Source organism: Pipistrellus kuhlii, unplaced genomic scaffold (genome assembly GCF_014108245.1).
Source record: "Pipistrellus kuhlii isolate mPipKuh1 unplaced genomic scaffold, mPipKuh1.p scaffold_m20_p_24, whole genome shotgun sequence".
Taxonomy (NCBI): Eukaryota; Metazoa; Chordata; class Mammalia; order Chiroptera; family Vespertilionidae; genus Pipistrellus; species Pipistrellus kuhlii.
This window is the reverse complement of record NW_023425523.1, coordinates 52,729-73,027: the sequence shown is the minus strand read 5'-3', so window position 1 is coordinate 73,027 and position 20,299 is coordinate 52,729. Positions and strand designations below refer to the sequence as shown.

Here is a 20,299-nt window from a genome sequence, read left to right as displayed (position 1 = left end):
CATCTTTTTTGTCTTTCACTTTATTACAGCAGTGATTTTCATCTCTCAAAGATGACGTATCTTTGCATCTCTCATGAAAATCACAGTGGCCAGTTACAGATTCCCAGAGCCCATGAGTCTGCATTTGTGACGTGGGACCCCATTGCTCCAGGGCTCCTCAGCTGTCTGGTTTTCTGACCCACATTCATGTAACCACACAATTACATCAATTACTCCATTATTTCCTCAAACACCCTGGACTTTATTTGGTAGAAAATAAATAACTTTGCCTCTTTCATAGAGTGACATTTTGTTAAAGAAAACACATGTTGTTGTTGTTGTTGTTGTTGTTGTTATTTTAATCAAAGTAGAGAATCAATTTGTAGAACTGAACCAAATCACAATTTGATTGATAAAATCTAGTACAGAGAGAGACAACCAAGATGGCGGCATAGGTAAACACCACATAAAAACTACAACTAGTCGAGACTGGTTTGGCTCAGTGAATAGAGCGTGGGCCTGTGGACTGAAAGGTCCAGGTTCGATTCCGGTCAAGGGCATGTACCTTGGTTGTGCGCACATCCCCAGTAGAGGGTGTGCGAGAAGCAGCTGATCATAAATGTTTCTAACTCTCTATCCCTCTCTCTCTTCCTCTCTGTAAAAAAATCAATAAAATATATTTTTTTAAAAAAGAAAAAAGAATCCCCATCTTAAAAAAACAAACAAAAAACAACAACAACAACAACAACAAACTACAACTAAAGACAAAACAAATATCATCCAGAACTATGGAAAGCTGGCTGAGTGACAGTTCCACAACTAGAAGGAAAGAAAAAAGTGCATTGAAACTTGTAGGAGGCACAGAGGTGCAGAGGTGTGAAGGCAAGCACAAAATTGGCTGGCAACTGGATATGCTGTTGGTTTTTTTCAATTGGGATGGAGGTACAAGATCCCAATTGCTCTGAACTCCAGTTTCTGGTGAGATTCCCAGGACCCAGACTCATACAGGGAGAAACTGGACCTGAACTCAAAGGCAGCTTTTGCACCAATCATTGTTCCTGCACGAGCTAAGTGACACAGAGAACTGGGGACCTCTCTGATGCAGGGCTGACTGGCAGCCATTGCTGTTTTCTCTGCCCTGGTGATTCCCTGAGACCCCACCCCACCCAATTTACAACACCACAACAAGCTGAGCGTAGTGGCTTTTGCATATGAATGGTCTGTCCTTTTGCAGACTAAAACCTAACAAACTGCAGCTGGATCAGAGAGCTCCAAAGTTTCCGAAAGAAGGCCCAAAGCCTGGCAGCAGCAGCCTGCCTTACTTCACAGCTGAGCCTCATCTGGGCATCTCCAAACCCCAAACAAAGAGGAGGAATCTGCACATCTCTCTGAAGCTCCTGCTGGGTGGCCTCAGGCAGTGACTGACTTTGCACCTCCTTAGAGATCCAAGAACCAGTGTATCCAGTGGTCAGTGTGAGACCATCCAGATTACAGTTCTTCACTTCCATAAGTGACACACTCAGGGGCAGACTCAGTGAGCACCAAAGCCCCACTGAAGCAAGTTCTGCCCCATAAGGGTGTCTCCAACACAGCAGTTCTCCCATCATAGACACAGCTGATCTTCACAGCCAATTGACCTGGAAGTCAATTCCTCCCAGTGATACCAACAGCAATCAAGGCTTAACTACAACACTGTGCACACCATCCATAAAGGGGTGCACCAAGAGTGTCCACCTCAAGTGACTGGGGAGGCTGACCCACTGGGCCCTATAGTACACCTATTACACAAGGCCACTCTATCAACATAGGGAAGCAGCCAAGATGTGGAGACAAGGAAACATGTCATGAATGAAAGAAATAGAGGAAAGCAAATGACTGGATATAGGGTTCAAAACCATGGTTATGAGCTTACTCAAGAATATTCTAGAAACCTTTGAGAAATTTAGTGATACCCTCAAGTAAATGAAAAAGGACCAATCAGAAATCAAGTATACACTGACTTATAAAGAATAATATACAGAAATCCAACAGCAGACTAGAGGATCCCAGGAATCAAGTCAAACTTTTGAAATATGAAGAAGCAAAAAACACCCAACTGGAAAAGCAAAAAAGAAAAAGAAATCCAAAAATTTGAAATGTAAGGAACCTCTGGGCAACTTCCAGTGTACCAACATCCAAATTATGAGGGTGCCAGAAGAAGAGAGAGAACAAGATATTAAAAATCTATTTGAAGAAATAAAGACATCTACCAGATGAAAGAAATAGACTTACAAGCCCAGGAAGTGCAGAGAATCCCAAACAAGAGGAATCCAAAGAGGACCACACAAAGATACATCATAATTAAAATGCCAAGGGCAAAAGACAAAGAGAGAATCTTAAAAGCAGCAAGAGAAAAACAGTTAGTTACCTACAAGAGAGTACCCATACGACTGTCATCTGATTTCTCAACAGAAACTATGCAGGCTAGAAGGGACTGTTGAGAAATATTCAAAGTGATGAATAGCAAGAACCTACAACCAAGATTACTCTACCCAGAAAAGCTACCTTTAGAATTGAAGGTCAGATAAAGAGCTTCACAGATAAGAAAAAGCTAAAGGAGTTCATCACTGCCAAACCAATGTTATATGAAATGCTGAAGGGTATTCTTAAAGAAGAGGGATAAGAAGAAAAAGGTAAAGATAAAAATTATAACAGCAAAGTGACAACAAATACATATCTATCAACAAGTGAATCTAAAAAGTAAAGTGAATAAAAAATCTGAGGAACAGAGAGAGAAACCAAGATGGCGGCATAGGGTAGAGACTCGAATGCAGCCTACCACAACAAATTTGAATTTAGAACTGGAAAATAGGGGAGGCATTGCCCTGAAGCACCAGATGGCTAGCTGAGAGGAGGCTCTGCCATCTGGGAAGGAGAGAGAAGGCACGCTGAACCTCAGGAATTGTGAAGGTGCAGAGAACTGTGCATGTGAAAAGGCGCTGGCTTACTCCTGGTGTCCGGAGAGGAAGGGCCAGACCCAGATTGCTCCTGGCGTACTCCCAGGGCGTGGAGAGGGCGGATAGCTGATGCGTGGCTGGCTTTCTTGTTCAAGAGGAAAACAGAATCACCTATTGCTCTGATAGATGGCTCCAGACAGGGAGAGGCCAGACTGTCAGGCGGTGGGCAGAGATCTCTCTGAGGTGTTTTTAAGCCAGAGGCCATTACTGCGGTACTTTGGGAGGAGCCGATGGGAAAACAAAGCTTTTATGCACCAACCTGAGACCCCGCCCCATCCAAGCTGAGCACAGAAGCCCTCCAAGAGGCTGGCTTTCTTTAAGGAGGGACTTGCCAGAATCCAAAGCTTGTCTGCGCTTTTACCAAAGAGGTGCATGCGCCTGCAACCAATTGTCGGAAACTCACCGTGAACAGGACTTTCCTAAGGCGAGACTGACAGGGAACCAAAGATTGTCTGCGCCACCCCGAGACCCCGCCCCATCCAAGCAGAGTACAGAAGCCCTCCTAGCTGAGACACTGCTGATCCTCACAGCCAATTGGCTTGGAGATCAACACTTCCCAGTGATACCAACAATAAGCAAGGCTTAACAACAAGACTGCACACACAGCCCACAAAGGGCTACACCAAGACTGTCCACTGCAAGTAATGGGGAAGGCTGTGCTACTGGGCTCTAACAGAACAACTAGCACACAAAACTATTCCATCAAATCAGGGAAACAACTAAAATGCAGACAAGAGGAAGGACACAAAGGAAGGAGATGGAGGAAAATAAAAGATTGGACATTGAGTTCAAAACTACAGTTATAATGTTATTCAATAATATTCAAAAAAGGCTGATAAAATAAATGAGACCTATGAGGATATGAAAAGGGATCAAGTAGAAATGAAGAAAACATTGTCTGAAATAAAAAAAAAATATTACACAGAGTCCTAAAAACAGACTGGAAGATCGCAAGAATCAAGACAAAGATTTAGAACACAAAGAGCCAGAGGACACTCCTCCACAGAAGCAAGAAAAGGGAATCCAGAAAGTTGAAGATAGTGTAAGAAACCTCTGGGACAATTTCAAGCAAACCAACATCAGAATTATGGGGATCCCAGAAGAGAGAGAGCAAAATATTGAAAGAATACTGGAAGAAATAGTGACAGAAAACTTTCCCCACCTGGGGAAAGAAATAGACTTACAAGACCAGGAAGCCAACAGAACCCCAAACAAAAGGAATCCAAAGAGGACCACACCAAGACACATCATAATTAAAATTCCAAGAGCAAAAGACAAAGAGAGAACATTAAAAGCAGCAAGAGCAAAGCATGTAGTGACCTATAAAGGAGCACCCATACGATTGTCAGCTGATTTCTCAACAGAAACCATGCAGGCCAGATGGGAATGGCAAGAAATATTCAAGGTGACAAATAGCAAGAACCTTCAGCCAAAAATACTCTACCCAGCAAAGTTATCACTCAGAATCAAAGGCCAGATAAAGAGCTTCACAAAAAAAAAAAAAAAAAAAAAAAAAAAAAAAAAAGATAAAAGAGTTCATCACCGCCAAACCAAAATTATACAAATTGCTGAAGGGGGTTATTTAGGAAGAGGAATAAGATATAGATAAAAATTATGAACAACAAATATGTAACTATCAACAAGTGAATCTAAAAACCAAGGGAATTAAAAAAATCTCATGAACAATATTAACTGGCCAGAGGGGAGGGGGCCCTGGCACCACCCAGGCCAGGCATTTAGATACAATCTCACTTCCCCATTCCTACTGACTCAGAAGGGGCTGTGAAAGCCGGACACAAAATCCCGGTAGTTAGGAAACAAAGAAAATTAGAAATATATACAAGGAGTAATCTCATGGTCTAGGGCAGTGTTTCCCAAACTTCTCTCATGATGAGAATCACCTGATAGAGTTGCTAAAATACAGATTCCTGAATCCCAACTAAGAAGTGTTAAACTAGAATTTTTGGGAACATATAGGTAAAATTGTATACTTAAGTAGTTAGTTCAGGAATCTATATTTTAACAACTCCACCAGGCGATTCTCATCATGAGAGAAGTTTGGGCCAGCACTGCTGCTTTATTTATTTATTTTTAAAAATATATCTTATTGATTTTTTACAGAGAGGAAGAAAGGGGTGATGAGAGTTAGAAACATCGATGAGAGAGAATCATCGATCAGCTGCCTCTTGCACCACCCCCACCGGGGATGTGCCCACAACCAAGGTACATGTGCTTGATCGGAATTGAAACCGGGACCTTTCAGTCCAGAGGCCAACGCTCTATCCACTGAGCCAAACCGGTCTTGGCAGCAGTGCTGCTTTAAATAAAGGGTTTTATCTGAATCTCTGAGTACTCGTGCATTTTCCAGCTGCCTGGTAAATTCTGCAAGAGGCTCAAATGGAACCTGTAGACACAGTACTACCAAAAGCATGTTTACACAAACTACTAGGGTTTTAAAAATTAAACTAATTAGCTTAACTTCCTTTTTGCTTTTTTGCAATGTAATGGTGCACATAAGTTTGGAAGACCAGGTATAACAGTACTTTGTTTTTACTTTTAAATGGTTTGCAGTTCTTTGTATTTACATAAAATTAATTAATGTAAATAACTAAGAAGAACATGCAGGGAATTGATTCTCTCTCTCTCTCTCTCTCTCTCTCTCTCTCTCTCTCTCACACACACACACACACACACACACACACACACACACACATTTTCTAAGTGAAAAGAAAACAGAGTCTGTCTGTCCGTTCATTGAACAATTGACCTATCTACTCTGACAGTTAGGTTATAGGGATGAAAAAGGATGGATGGAATTTAGATTGGATAAACTGAGTAATGAGAAATGCTTGGCTCTACTGACAAAAGCAGTTTTTCTTAGGGCCATTTCTGCTTTCTGGTAAAATTGAACTATGGTCACGTTGACTCATTGATTTCCTCTGGGTAATTGTGGGGAGTCCTAAGAGATTGTGGATGATGTAGTCAGTGAGTAGTATCTACAACTAAGGTGTCAGAAGAGCAATTTTCAACTTCTGCAGTTCTTTAGGGAACTTGGAAGAACAAAACCGTAGAGATCTCATTAGAATAATGATTAACAAGGAGCTGCAAATAAAACCAGCTTGTCTTCTCCATGTCCACCGGGAAACTCGCCCTGAGAAGAGTAGAACTCATTAACCTGTACTCTGCAGGTGTTCAGCGATTAAAAGTTCCTGATGGGTTTCACTATAGTTCATAAAATGCAGCAATCTCTGGGGTTATCTGTCTCAGAGGAAGACCCTTGATTAAGGGCTGATTGTCCTGGGAGTGAGTGGGGCAGGCAGCAGTCAGCCTCAGAGCTGCTCAACCACCCTGGGGTTCACCCGGCAGTATCTTCTGCACCACCAAAGCCCAACTTTCCCAAATCCCTGGAGCGTCATCCCTCCTGTCAGGATGGCATTTTACCCAGCAGGGAGTTAGCTGGAGCATGGAGAAGAGCTGGTCTCTCCCAGGGACACTATTTCTCAGTCTCTTGTGTTTGTTAGTGGCTCCTTGCTTCCACTCTGATGTTTTCACTTCCCATCAGTATTGTGTTCACTGCCCTGCTGCTTGCAAAGTGTTCACACATAGGTCATCAATATTTGTTGATCAGTTAATGTATAGAGTACAGTAAAGAAGGTCTGGAAAGACTCACTACATTTTTCAAAGGACATTTTGAAACAAAAATAGAAATAAGTAATTTTTGAAGGAGTAAATTCTGAGAGCAAAAGTATTGATTCATTTGGACAATAAAGTGGTGATTATACCATATTTCTTCTTCATGTGTCTCTACCATTAGTACACATTTCTTAGTTTTTGACCAGTATGTATATGTAATTTAAAAATAAAATAGAGAAATATAAATCTCTCAAAACAGGTGATATATAATAAACTTGAAGACTCACATATACTGTTGTTGCAGAATTTACCAGGTGACTGAACAATACACAGGAGTGCTCAGATACACAGGAAAACTCATTCATGTCTAGATGCACTAGGACCGTGACTCAGGGGAGCCTGTGTCCAAATCCTGAGCGAGTCAATAGTGAGGAAGCTTTCCCTTTTCACCCTTTGGTTTTCTTTGTCCCTCAAATATGGTTCAGACTTCCAGACCTTCTGGAGGCTTTGCAAAAAGCCTCGTGTGCTGGGATGGGGGCTGTGAGACCACACCCAAAGGCCTGGCCTGGCACCAGGGCTGATAACCCAACCCGGGGGTTGGTTATGGTTATGGTTTAATGAGTAAAATGTGAGTATTTAGGTCAATAGGTCTTGCAAGACCAGATAATTAAGGAAGGGGCAGTGACTTGATTACAGGCTAATAAGAATGTGCATTAGGGATATTGATTAACTAGGTACAGAGTCAGGCTGCTAAGTCTTCCCCTCCTCCCCCCCATATTTTATTTTCCTCATCACTGTGTCTGATAAATTTCATACATATAGAAAACGTCTCCCACATATACTCAAGAGTTAACTAGAATGTTATGTTTGCTTTACTTGTAATAGCAGAGAATTGAAAAGCACCTAAATGGATATCAGTAAGAGACTTGATTAGTGCCCTATGGTCTGTTCATGCAAAGGTACATATTACAGTACAGAAAATGCCTAAGCAGATAAATCTCAAATAAAATAAAATGTGAAGAAAGTTTTTCATTGGTTGGGGTGATTTTGCCGGGAGCTGTGAGCCCTATTAACAGTTTAAACTTTACAATGATTGCAGTGGGGGGCTTGGGCAGAAGTGAGTCCCTGCTCTCGTTGAAACTGGGACATGCCATTAACAGACTTACACTTTTATACCAGCATTAGCACTGGCATGTGGGAATAAATTTGAGGGGAACAGGCTTGTGGCTAAGAGAGAAATTAGGAAATCACTGTAGTAACATGGGTGAGCCGTGGCAATGGAAAGTAAAAACATATTCAAAAAATATCGAGACACGAGGAGGATAACCCACGGAGTATTTATCCCATGCAAACAATGAGGAAAAGGACTGACTCATGGGTAATGCTTAAACTTCTGACTTGACCAACTGAATCCTCTTCATAATCCCAGTTTCTAACATCCCTGTCAAGCAACAACTTTTATTTTCCCGGCTGACTTACTCTTTACCATCCCACCTCTCCCACCCATTGAGTTTACCACTTTTTCTTACTTGCCCCAATACTATCCTTCTTTGCCTTCCTTAGCCAACATTTGCAGTATCACAACTTGTCAACCCCGTGCCGCTCCTAATGCAGCTGGATAAAACTCAGTTTCATTGTAAATATACACCCACATACCTCAAGTAAACTCTTAATGTTGTCAGGCAATTGTGACAATCTTCTGGAGTAATAGTCGCTACAGAATGATCAATAACATCCTTTAAACGTGCATGGTTTGAAGGAAGTGCCAATTACTTTATGAATACCTATATGAAATTGCTACAAGTGGTGGCGGGAGAACCATTATAAGGGACATAAGTAAATAATATTTCTGACGATAAAAAGTATTTTATGTTTATTACTATGCCAGTATTCATGCAATAAAAAATTTAACAACTTTGGTTAAGATTTATTTTTACTACAAAGCTGTTGAAATTATTTTAGTAGAAAATTTTGCTTTGCAAAAGCGTAAATTAGCTTTGCAAAAGGATGAATTTGACGTGGAAAGCCTGTAGGTGGGTGGAAGGTCAGAAGATAATGAATGATCTTTAACAAGAGAAAGGACATGGCTATAGACTGGAGGGAAAGGAATGCTCTCGCAGTAAGTTGAAAGTGCAGAAAAGAAACAAGAAAGGGGGTAGCTGAAAAGAAAAAATATTCAGTCCACCAGGGACGGTTCAGAGCAAGAGTTTATAGCAACAGAGACAATGGGAGGATGTGAACACACAGCCTCCAAATGACCTTCGCAAAAAAATACTGGAAGAAACGGAGAATTTTGCAAAAGGGTGAATTTGCTTTGCATAATGGTGAATTTGAAGTTGAAAACCTGTAAACACTTAGACACATTATCAGAACAATGACAGATAAAAAAGATACAAAGTAAAACTAAAGTTATACGAGGAAAGGCAGGGGTTGTAACTAATCCCGTTGTTCCAGGGCTTGGGGATTAGTCGGGGGTCCGGGAAAATCCAGGGAGGCTTTGCAAAGGTGACGTGAGCGCGGTGCCCGTCAGGCGGGGCTGGAATTCTCCGCCCCGGATTGCGGAGGAGGCCCTGCGCATGCGCCAGGAGCCCCAGGCCAGGACCCGGACCGAGATGCTGGGAAATGGAGTCGAGCGCCGAGGAGCCCCGGAGGATTCTGGGGATCGCAGTCCAAAGCTGGCGTGTCTTCCGCGCAGACTCAGACGGAAAAGTGACCAGGTGACGCGGCGTTGTCCTTCCAGCGGAAGTGTCCGATCGGAACCAGTCCCGTGGAAAAGGTAAGTCCGGGCTTGGGGATCCGGGTGACCAGCCCTTTGTCTCCCGCCGTATTCCCTCGGGAAGGTGAAACTAGTTTCGTCGTCCGGAGGGCATTCGCACCCGCCCCTTGCAGTGGAGCCTGTGGTTTCCACAGTTCAGCGCGCATTAGGGCCTCCCGAGGGGCGTGGGCGTGGCCGGGAGGGGCGGGCCGCCCTGCATCGCGGGTTCCGGGCTCCCGGGCGCTGAGTGGCCTGGCCGTGGGGACACCGCGGGGGTGATGCCTGTTCTGGCTCCGCGCTTCCGCCCGCGGCGCGCCCCGAGCACCTGCTTCTCGCCGGAGTCGCCACCGCCCTCCCGTAGACAATTGTTCTCGCGATTATTACGAGGAAGCGAGTCCCGAGGACGGGGCTGCGGTGACGCCACGCCAACTCCGCCCCCTCCGGCCCGGCGGTCTGTCCCGCGGTCTCTGGTCGTCGCTCTGCGCGTCGGCTTCGCGGTTCCTCCCGGACGCGGGCTTCGCGAGGTGCGCGTGGCTGGTGTGTGAGCTCGGAGCCAGTGGGACAAGCACCATCCGACCCCGCGGCCCGGGTATTGCTCCCTGAGTGGTGACTTTTCAATGGGTGCGAAGTGAGGGAACGCCTGCCGGCAGGACTTCCCCGTGGGCGATGCCCGGTGTGAGCAGCAGCCATCAGCCACCCCCTGCCCGTGCACCCCTGCAGACCCCCCTCGCCCTGGGCGTCGGGGAGGGCATGTCCCTGGAGGGCAGGGACAGGGACTCTTCTCAGACTGTCCCAAGGGCTGCAGGGGGTCCTTGGTCACCCAGTGAGAAGGGCAGCGCATTTTCCTCTGTGGTGTTGGCCATTTAAAAGCAATTTTCCAAAGCTCTTCTATAATTTTTCCCTGGTCCTTATTGTCTGTATAACTTAGAAATAATTTAACTGCATGTAGCATGTCAACATTCAGTATTATGTTGTATTTATATTATATTTAAATGTTTCTCATTTAAATTACCTTGGTGTCGGGTTTTTTATTTTTTATGAGTTTATTTGAGCCAAACTTATGGCATATGCTAGGGGCAGGATTTCAAATACTTCCTAAATTATCTTGCTTTTAAGTTTGAGTGTTAAACTGCTTTAAGGTAAGATTTTTGTAACAGTTGTATTCCCAAAGCAGGCATTTCAGCCTTTTTACACATAGTAAATGCCCAGTACTTCTTTGTGTACTAAAAAATGACTAGTTTCATAATGTGGTCTTTCATCTTCCAGACAATAATAGTATTTCCCCTCCCAGGAAACTAAAAAAACCCTTCTCAAGGCAGAAGTGGGTTTTGTGATCATTCAAACCCAAGATGATGACAGAGTCCAAGAAAGCTGCAGCTCAGAATTCTCAGGAGGATGAAGGGCTTCTGAGAGTGAAGGTAAAGGAGGAAGATTTTGTCTGGGGGCAGGACGCTTGCTCAGAGAGAAGTGATTTTCTCAAGCAGGAGCTGTGCCGGCAGCTGTTCAGGCATTTCAGCTACCACGAAGCACCTGGGCCCCGCCAGGCACTGTGCCGGCTCCGTGAGCTCTGTGGGCTGTGGCTACAGCCTGAGACGCACAGCAAGGAGCAGATGCTGGAGCTGCTGGTGCTGGAGCAGCTCCTGAGCATCCTGCCCGTGGAGCTGCAGGCCCTGGTGCGAGAGCAGTGCCCGAGGAGTGGGGAGGAGGTGGTGACAGCGCTGGAAGATGAGAGAGGCAGCGGTGAAGCTGTGCTCCAGGTACAGAGACGATGGGTGAGCTAAGGCCTCCAGGACGGATGGCGTCCCACAGTGGGAGGTCTGAGCTCCTCGTCCGGGATGCATTTATGTCTCCTTTGCTCTCTGTTTGCTTCTGTGTCATATCTTACCACTGAGTCAGGCTTGATTCTTCCTTCCCTGGTTTTGTGTTCCTACAGGAGGTTCTCTTTGTTTGGGGGAAATGTTTAGTTCCAACAGTGATGCTCTTATAAATCTAGATGCACTTTATTTCTTTCAGGTTCCAGTCCCTGGGCACGGGCAGGAAATACTCAGGAGAAAGGTTGCACCTCCTGGACCAGCATTGACTGACCAGCTCCAGCCAGCGGACACCAAGGACCTTCAGGGTTCTTCAGAACGCCCTCTCCCATGGGACTTCGGTAAAGTCATGTCCTCAGAGGGAGGGACAGGGGCCCTCCCTGCTTAGACTGAAGTTCCAATACTGTAGGCGGTCCTTTTCTTGGCCAACCAGAAGTGGGTAGATGGGTGGGTGGATGCTTTCAGCTCCATGTACGCACATTCCAGAGTCATTTATAACTTGACTCTTCTCACCCATCTGCATCCTCCTCTGCCTTCTCTGAAGATGGTGCCGCCCTTTCTTTCTCTAAGCCTACCATTACCGTGCATCCTCAATACAGAGTCCCCCTTGCTCCCTCATTTCTTTGTTCCTATTTTGTCTTCCCTTCCTGTTCTTGCTGGTGAGGATCCTCTTCCCAGACTTTTGTTTCGTCTGCTCATCCTGGTGTGTGCCTCCTCTCTGCTGACCACTGCACACAGGACTGGCTTGTTCTGATTTGTTCTTCTGTGGTTCATGCCTCTCATTTGAAAGGCCACGTTTTTTGAATGGCCAAATGAAGTACCAATTTGTAACTATCTTGAGTGTATTTGAACAATTTTTTTTTTCTAGCTCAGCAAACCTCTTCTGTCATTATTGTCATTTTAGATAATGAGAGTGAAAACAATGAGTCTCTGTCAAGTCTGGACGTTCATGAAAACACAGGTTCACAGAGAATTGTATCAGGACAGCCTTCGACATTTGCATCAGAGGAGTCTGCTGAACCTTGGGACATCCTCAAGTCTGCAGGGCAGATAAAGCAGCAACAGGAAAATGAACCTGGGGAGTCCTGGAGACCGTCGTCTGCTCAGGATGGAGGTTTTAGCAAAGTCCTCACCCACAAAAATATACCTTCAGGTGAAATAATAAGTCACAATGGATGTGACAGAAGCATAAACCTGAACCCAAATGAATTTATACACCACAAATCTTGTAAACACAGTACCTATGACCAAAGTCTCATGTGGAATTCAGGTTTTATTATGCATCAAAGAATTTATGTTGGAGGAAAAACTCCCCAATGTGGAAAATCTCTCAAGCACTCAAACCTTATTAAACAGACAGCACTTTTCAGTGGAGAGAAAACCCATCAATGTAGTGAGTGTGGGAAAGCTTTCAGGCACAGCTCAAAGCTTACTAGACACCAGAAAATCCACACTGGAGAGAGACCCTATGAGTGTAACGAGTGTGGAAAAGGCTTTGGGGGGAGATCAGATCTCATTAGACACCAGAGAATCCACTCTGGGGAGAGACCCTTTGAATGCAAAGAATGTGGAAGAGCCTTCAGCCTGAACTCACACCTCATCCTGCATCAGAGAATCCACACCAGAGAGAAACCCTATGCATGCAGTGAGTGTGGGAAAACATTCAGGGTGAGCTCACACCTTATTCGACACCTGAGAGTCCACACTGGAGAGAAACCCTATGCGTGCAATGAGTGCGGAAAAGCCTTCAGTCAGAGCTCGCACCTCAGCCAACATCGGAGAATTCACAAGAGGGAAAGCCTATTAATGTGAGGAACTTAAATTCCTATGGAATGCTAAGAAAATAGCAAAATGTGGGAAACATTGAATGCAAAGTAAATCCTGGGTAGGGTGTGTAACAGAACAGCCAGAGTCTCTTCCCTCCCTCTGGTCCTCTCATATGTGATCCTGCCTGTGGTCTGTCCTCTGTTTGCTTTCTGAGAGGCTGGGCTGCCAATCCAGAAGAGCAGAGTTGGGGGAGGCGAGTAAATAGGTTAGTCCAGCAGTGGAGAAAGGACAAAGAAGGGCCTTAGAAAATAACCATGACCACAGAGTGGGGGGGACTCAGAGTGAGGGTGATCCTCAGCCCCACGTAGTGGTTCTGCACAAGGCTGCTCTGCAACAGGACAGACCGGAGGGTTGTGTAAGGGGACTCGGCAGGTGGCCTTCTGACAAGTAGGGTGTAATCTGCGTCCAGGTTGTGCCAGGAAGTACACCCAAGGCAAGAGGTGGGAGTCAGAGATTCCAACAGAACGGGGGAGTGGAAGGAAATGAGGCAAGAGGTGGGGGCAGAGGTGAGCAATGTGTTCAAGTGGGAGGGAACCTAGATCTGGAGGAGATGGATGCAGTCCTGTGACCGGAACCTTCCTGCCGCGTGTGCTGGGGGTTTGTGGACACCTTCCTGGGCTGGATGGACAGACTGCAGTGCGGGGCCTCTCAACTGGCCACTGAAAAGTGAGGGCAGGGTGAGTTGGTAGCAAAAACAAAGGCTCTGAAACTTTAAACCAGCACAGGAGTGCATTGGTTCTATATTCCTTGCACGTGTTCCCATTTATCCTGTGATGCCCTGGTGAATGGTAGAGTAGTGGTTATCCTCATTTGGTTGAAAAAAGTTTTGAGTTAAAAGGAGTTCGGCAACTTGTCAACAGTTACAAGATTATGAGGTGAAAAGACGGATTCAGCTGCTCATCTGGAGACACTAAGCCAGTACCCAAGGTGGCCTGGCCTGCTGCAGAGTAGTTTTATGACTGCTTGTCTAAAGGATCATCTCCATTCCAAGGTTTGGCTTTGGAAAAATTGCCGTGTCCAAAGGACACGACCTTCAAGCTTCTCTTGCTCATATCCAGGGCATCTTATTACTAAATCCTCAATGAAACTGCCAGTGTGCAGTCATGAGGACAGTCTGGTACCTTCTCAGAGTTGAGCCACCTGGAACCTTTCCCACTCTCATCACATATGAGGACTTTCTTTCCTCTGGATTCTCAAATGCTGGGAGAGGCCAGTGCTTTCGATAGAAGCTTTCCTGTATTCTTCACTGTGGCAGAGAGTTTCAGGGGAGCAACAAAAGTAGGTTTTCTCACACTTACTATGGTGATAACTACAGTTCTCTTAACTTGAGTTCTCTCTTGTCCTGATTATAGGCTTTCCCACAATACAATTTCCCCTGTGTTTGATAAGATTTGTGTTTCAGGTGGGATTTTCCCAACATTTATCACCTGTTTGAGGCAGTTGCCTTCCTCGTATCCCCAGTGACTCGTGCAGGTCTCGCCTCAAAGGTAGTGATTGCTGTCACCACATCCCTGAGTGCCCAGAAGGCCCTGAGCTTGGCTTAATGCTGTTGTCCCAGCCTTAAAACGCATTCTGTCTTTGTTGTTTTTATTAATGGTCACCCAAGGATATCTTTCCCCATAGATTTTTAGAGTGGAAGGGAGGTAGGGTGGGGGAGGGGGAAGAAAGAGAGAGAGGCATTGAGAAACATCAATTGGTTGCTTCTCGAACATGCCCTGACTGTCTGGGCTGGGGATTGAACCTGCAACCCAGGTGCATGCCCTTGACTGGGACTCAAACCTGAGACCCATGCTCCAGCTGAAGCTGTGACGACTGAGAAGCACCATCCAGGTGCTTCCAATTTTATCTTTAAACTTGTGCTTAAGTGAATTAAATAGGAAAATGGGGCATGTACTTGAGCAGAGGACATATCTATATTTCTTTGCTCCCCTCTTGGTGTTCCCCATGAGCACAAATTTCAGTGAGCCTGTGAGTCTTGGGAGTTCACAGGCTCAGAATATGAAGGGGAGTTTTGGGCCACTTTGGCATGTGAATTATTTTGAGCTGAAGGAAATTGAAACCCAGCAGACTCAGGAAAAAGTTTTACCTCTCCCTTAACTATGCAAAATTTTTATTGGGGGCCTGTCCTAGAAAGAGAGCTATGAAGAAAGTTAACTTTTACCTGAGTGACCTTTATGTATGTGTAGGGCAACCCTCTGAAAACCAAACATCTGCCCTTAACTTCTTGGGAATCACTTCCTCTGGAGCACCAGGCCCCCTCCCCCCTCCCATTCCTCAGCTCAGGATGACAGACAAGCCTCAACTGCCTTTGTCTTATTTCTTTGGTGCTTTGGTATGTACAAAATTAAAAGTGTAAGTTCAAGTGTACAGCATGTCCACTGAGGTTATGGGGCAAGCAAAAGTAGGTTTATAGTTCTAATACAAATAATACAAAAATAAACTTGCATACTCACAACTGTAAACATACTTTAGCCTGTCCCGTTTTGGGAGCCTCAAGTTATGAATTGTCCATAATTTTTATGTTTCTATATACAAGTTAAATGTGTTTATATTTGCTTTTAAACTGGCATTGCACAATATAAAGGTGAATAGAAAAACTCATAGTGATCTTTTAAATTTTTCTTTTATTTCAAAAGACATTAAATAACAAAAACATGAAAATCAAGAGAATATGTGTGGTGGGGATAAAAAAGATTTTATAGTTTAATACCTTTAACATGATGTTTTTAACCAAAGGCTTCCACATTTTCTTTTTCATGAAGTCTGCAAATCATGTCGCTTGCACTTGTCTATGTAGATGGAGTTTCTTAAATATTTGCTTCTTTGGGACAAATTTCTTATTTTCCGTACTACTCTTGTCTCCTGAAATAAACTGCAACGGTATACACGGAAGAGGCGCGAGACAGCGCTGAGGCGCACAATTCACTTATCGCCTGTCTGACCCGCCACCCTCTCTACAATTAGCAGCGTGGCAGCAGGAGGCGCTAGGAGCGGTCGGGAACCGGGTGCAATAGGGAGGTAAGGGGCAGGGCCAAGCGGGTTTCCGGGTCCACTTCTGCCGGGCAGAGTCCGGTACCTATTTCTGTGAACACTTCCTGGGAACAGGTTTCATGAGTGCATTTTCTCCGGGCCTAATATACATGAGCACTTCCGCCGGGCCGGAATCTTGGATGTACTTCTGCCGAACCGAACGTACATGACAACTTCCTCCGGATCAGGTTCGTTGATGCACTTCCTGTTTACATGAGCACTTCCGCCGGACTCTGTTTACATGAGCACGTCCGCCGGACAGGATTCTTGGATGCGCTTCTGCCGGAGTTTATGTGAGCACACCATTTACACGAACACTTCTGCCGGACTGGATTCTTGGGTGCGCTTCCTCTGGAGTTTAATTATGTGAGCACTCGCCAATACCGGTCGCTCAGTGGATAGAGCGTCTGCCTGTGGACTGAAAGGTCCCAGGTTCGATTCCGGTCAAGGGCTTGTTTGCAGGCACATCCCCAGTAAGGGGTGTGCAAGAAGCAGCTGATCGATGATTCTCTCTCGGTGTTTCTCTCTATCCCTCTATCTTCCTCTCTGTAAAAAAGTCAAAAAAAAAATATATATATATATATATATATAATTATGTGAGCACTATTTACAGAAAAACCGCCGAACCCAATATACATGAGCACTCCCGCCGGATTCTATTTACGTGAGCACTTCCGGTGGACCCAGTTTCGTGAGCACTTCCGGCGGACTCTATTTACATGAACACTTCCTCCGAACCGGATTCTTCGATGCACTTCGGCCGGACCCAGTTTACGTGACCACTTCCGCCGGACCCAGTTTACGTGAGCACTTCCCCCGGACCGGATTCTTCGATACACTTCCGCCGGACCCAGTTTACGTGAGCACTTCCTCCGAACCGAATTCTTCGATACACTTCCGCCGGACCTAGTTTGCGTGAGCACTTCCGCCGGAATCTCTTTACATGAACACTTGGGCCAGACCCAGTTTACGTGAGCACTTCCGCCGGACCGGATTCTTGAATATATTTCCTTCAGACGGGGTTTATATGAGCACATCCTCGGAATTGGGATAATCAGTACACTTTTCTAGGTTAGTTTTAGGTTATGCTTTGGGGGTTAGGTTTCAGGGGTCGCCCTTCAGCTGGGCTGGTTGACATTCGCACTTCCTTCTCATTGGGTCCTCTGACACATTTTCTCGCGGGCTGAGGTGGGGAGGGCCGGTTAGTTTCCTCAGTTGCCCCAGTCGCCCGGAAGAGTGGGCGCGGTGGCCTGGGAATCCAGATCGGCGAACGTGTGAGCTACTCCTTGTACAGTCCGCGCCGGACGCGCCGCGCCATCTCCCGCACGCTCTGGTCTGTCAGGTCCGTGTGGCTCACGGACACAGACGGCGCATGTTCTGGATCCGGGACTACTGGTAGTTCTGTTCGGTGACGGGCCAGTTCGGTTTGCATTCCGGGTAAATGGGGAAGGTGTTAGTCTGACTGGCTAACTCACTATGTTTTATTGCTTGGAAGGCAGCATTTAGAAGCGGCTTCATGTTCTTTATCTTGGCTTATTCTTCTAGGATCTATCACACGTGAGCTGGGGCCCGTCCTCCGCGTGGAGTGCTTGGTTCGCCGCTGTCCTCTGTGGCCAAGGCCACGGTTGCGCAGTTTGTCCTTCGGTCTGCAGAGAGATTTTGTTCTTATCTGTTTTTGGAGCTGAGCATGAACTCACTCCATCCGACTAGAAGGACACTATTTTCCCAATCTTTTTTTTTAGTAAGTTAGAAACTGAGTTTATGTTCTGTGCTTTTTTGTAATCCATAAAACTGCTTCTCATGCTGATGGTGGTTTAGTTCTGTCAGCGATGCTCTTTGGATCCCATCTACGGGAGTTGTTTGCTATTTGCTCAAAAGACTAGCCCTTGCACACATGTGTGTTTTTGTGTAATTTGCCTTAATCTGCACTGGGACATATGTGAGGTAGCTAAAGTATACACTGAAGTTTAAAGTGCCCTGAAGAATTATACAACCAGTGAACATGAGAATTCTTAACCAGTGTGGCCAGCTGGTTTGGTGAGGAAATTATTGCAGGGCCTGTCCCTAAAGGAGCCCCAAGGAAAGCTCATCTCTTTTTTGTTTGTTTTGTTTTGTTAATCCCCACCCAAGGATGTCTTTCCATTGATTTTTGAGAGAGTAGAAGGGGGATATATATATAGAGAGAGAAACATGGATGTGAGAGACACACGGATTGATTGCCTCCTGAATGTACCTGCAATCCACATCAATACACACACACACACACACACACACACACACACACACACACACACATACGTATATATATATATTTGACAGGAAGTGAACCCAAGACCCTTTGGTGAGTGGCCCTGCTCTAACCACTGAGTGCACCGACAGAGCAAGCTCATCTCCTTTTGACAACATTCCTTCTTGGCCTGGTCTCGGGTCTCTGCCCTTTACGGATGGCAGCCCACGACCCAGGTTGCCTGTGATTGTGCCTCTCGTGACACTCCAGGTCGGTTGCCTGGCTCCTATGCCCGGGTAAGTTCTGACTTTGCTGTGTCCTCCTCATTCTTCAGTCATCTCTCTGGTTGTCTTTTCCTTTTTCCTTTTCTTGTAATGTCTCTCATTGACAGAAAGCATACCACTTTTCCCTGTATTATACCTACATGGTTACAAATCCTGCCCTTTACTCTTGGTCCTAAAATGAGATTCCTTCAGGAGAAATATCCTTGAGTGGAGCGATTTCACTTTTTTTCAGAAACTACTGACCATTGAGGAAGTGGCCACATCACAGAGTGCATACTGGAGTGAAACCCTATAAATGTGAAGAATGTGGGAAAGATTTTAGTGGAAGCTCAGGTCTTATTCAGCATGAGAATCCACACAGGTGAAAAGCCCTACGAATGTTATGAGTACAGGAGGCCTTTTTGGGTAAATTCAGCCCTTATTCAACATCAAAGAATTCATGTAGCAAAAAGGCTCTACCAATAAGGGGTCAGTAACAACAATTCCTGAGCTATTCAGGCCTTATTAGGGACCGTATGAGTATCCTGAATGTAGGCAAAGCTTCCATCATCGTTATAAATTTCTCTGGTACCACAGAATCTGAATAAAATTTGCTTTTATTTCTAAAGCAGTTCAGTTTCTTACTTCAGAGCCCTGGCTGGTGTGGCTCTATTGGGCGTTGACCCATGCACACAAAGGTTGCTGGTTAATTCCCTGTCAGGGTAAATGCCCAGGTTACAGGCTTGATCCCTAGTAGCGGGGTATGCAAGAGGCAGCTGATCAATGTTTCACTCTCACATCAATATTTCCCTCCCTCACTCTTCCTTATTTCCTCTCTCTCTAAAAAAATTAGTAAAAAAGTGTAGTTATTTTTTAAGTTACTTCAGAAAGCCTTGACCACCATAAATAGCAGTGCTTATTCCAGTCCAAGATTACTGTTTTCTGGGTGAAAGACAGTGAATTCCAACTCTCAGCCCTTTTTATTGACCACTCAGTGTACAACTTTAGGCAAAGGCATTTCAGTTCTCTGCCTTCATTTCCGTTCTTTGAATTGTCGATGATGGGACAGGCCCACAGGCTGTGTAGTAAGTTGAAATAGATGAAAATTGCTTTTGAAATTAGGAACTAAGCCCTGGCTGTTGTGACTCGTTTGGTGGAGCGTCTTGTATTGAAAGGTCACAAATCTGATCCCTGGTCTGGGTGCAGCAATGTTTCTCTCTCTCCCTCTTCCTCTCTCTCTAAAGTCAATGAAAACTTTTTATTTTTAAATCCTCACTGGAGGATATTTTTTGTATTGATTTCTAGAGAGAGTGGAAGGGAAGCGGGGGAGGGGGAAAGAAAGAGAGAAACATGGATGTGAGAGGCATGTCATTCGGTGCCTTTCGCACATGCCTCTATGTGGGCTGGGGAATCTCCAACCAAAGTATGCACCTTTCACCAGGAATCCAATGGGCAACACTAGCCACTGAGGAAAACCAGCCAGGGTGCTGAGAACTTTAAAAAATATGTTTTAATTGATTTCAGAGAGGAAAAGAGAGAGAGAGAGAAACATCATGATGACACATAACCATGGATTGGCTGCCTCCTGCACACACACCCCTACCCCTACTGGGGATGTAGCCCATGACCCAGGCATGTGCCATGACTAGGAATCAAATTGGGTCCTCCTGGTTCTCAGGCTGATGCTCAACCACCAAGCCACGCCATCCAGGCGAAAATATTTTTTTTTTCTTTAAAGAAATAAGACTACTATTTTTTCCCATCATTATAGATATAAT

General features: G+C 45.2%; 1 protein-coding gene and 1 long non-coding RNA gene across 2 annotated transcripts; both read left to right on the top strand.

The window, feature by feature from the left end:
• The first annotated feature begins 9,735 nt into the window (after positions 1-9,735).
• On the top strand, positions 9,736-14,687 carry ZNF165 (zinc finger protein 165). The gene is made up of 4 exons (XM_036452781.2): positions 9,736-9,952; positions 10,655-11,120; positions 11,377-11,515; positions 12,079-14,687. The coding sequence occupies exons 2-4, from the start codon at positions 10,713-10,715 to the stop codon at positions 12,984-12,986; spliced, it is 1,455 nt and encodes a 484-aa protein (XP_036308674.1). The 5' UTR covers positions 9,736-9,952; positions 10,655-10,712; the 3' UTR covers positions 12,987-14,687.
• Positions 14,688-16,997: 2,310 nt separating this feature from the next.
• LOC123652965 lies at positions 16,998-19,149 on the top strand. The gene is made up of 2 exons (XR_006742552.1): positions 16,998-17,102; positions 18,355-19,149. It is a non-coding gene; the product is annotated as an uncharacterized LOC123652965 (long non-coding RNA).
• Positions 19,150-20,299: the final 1,150 nt, after the last annotated feature.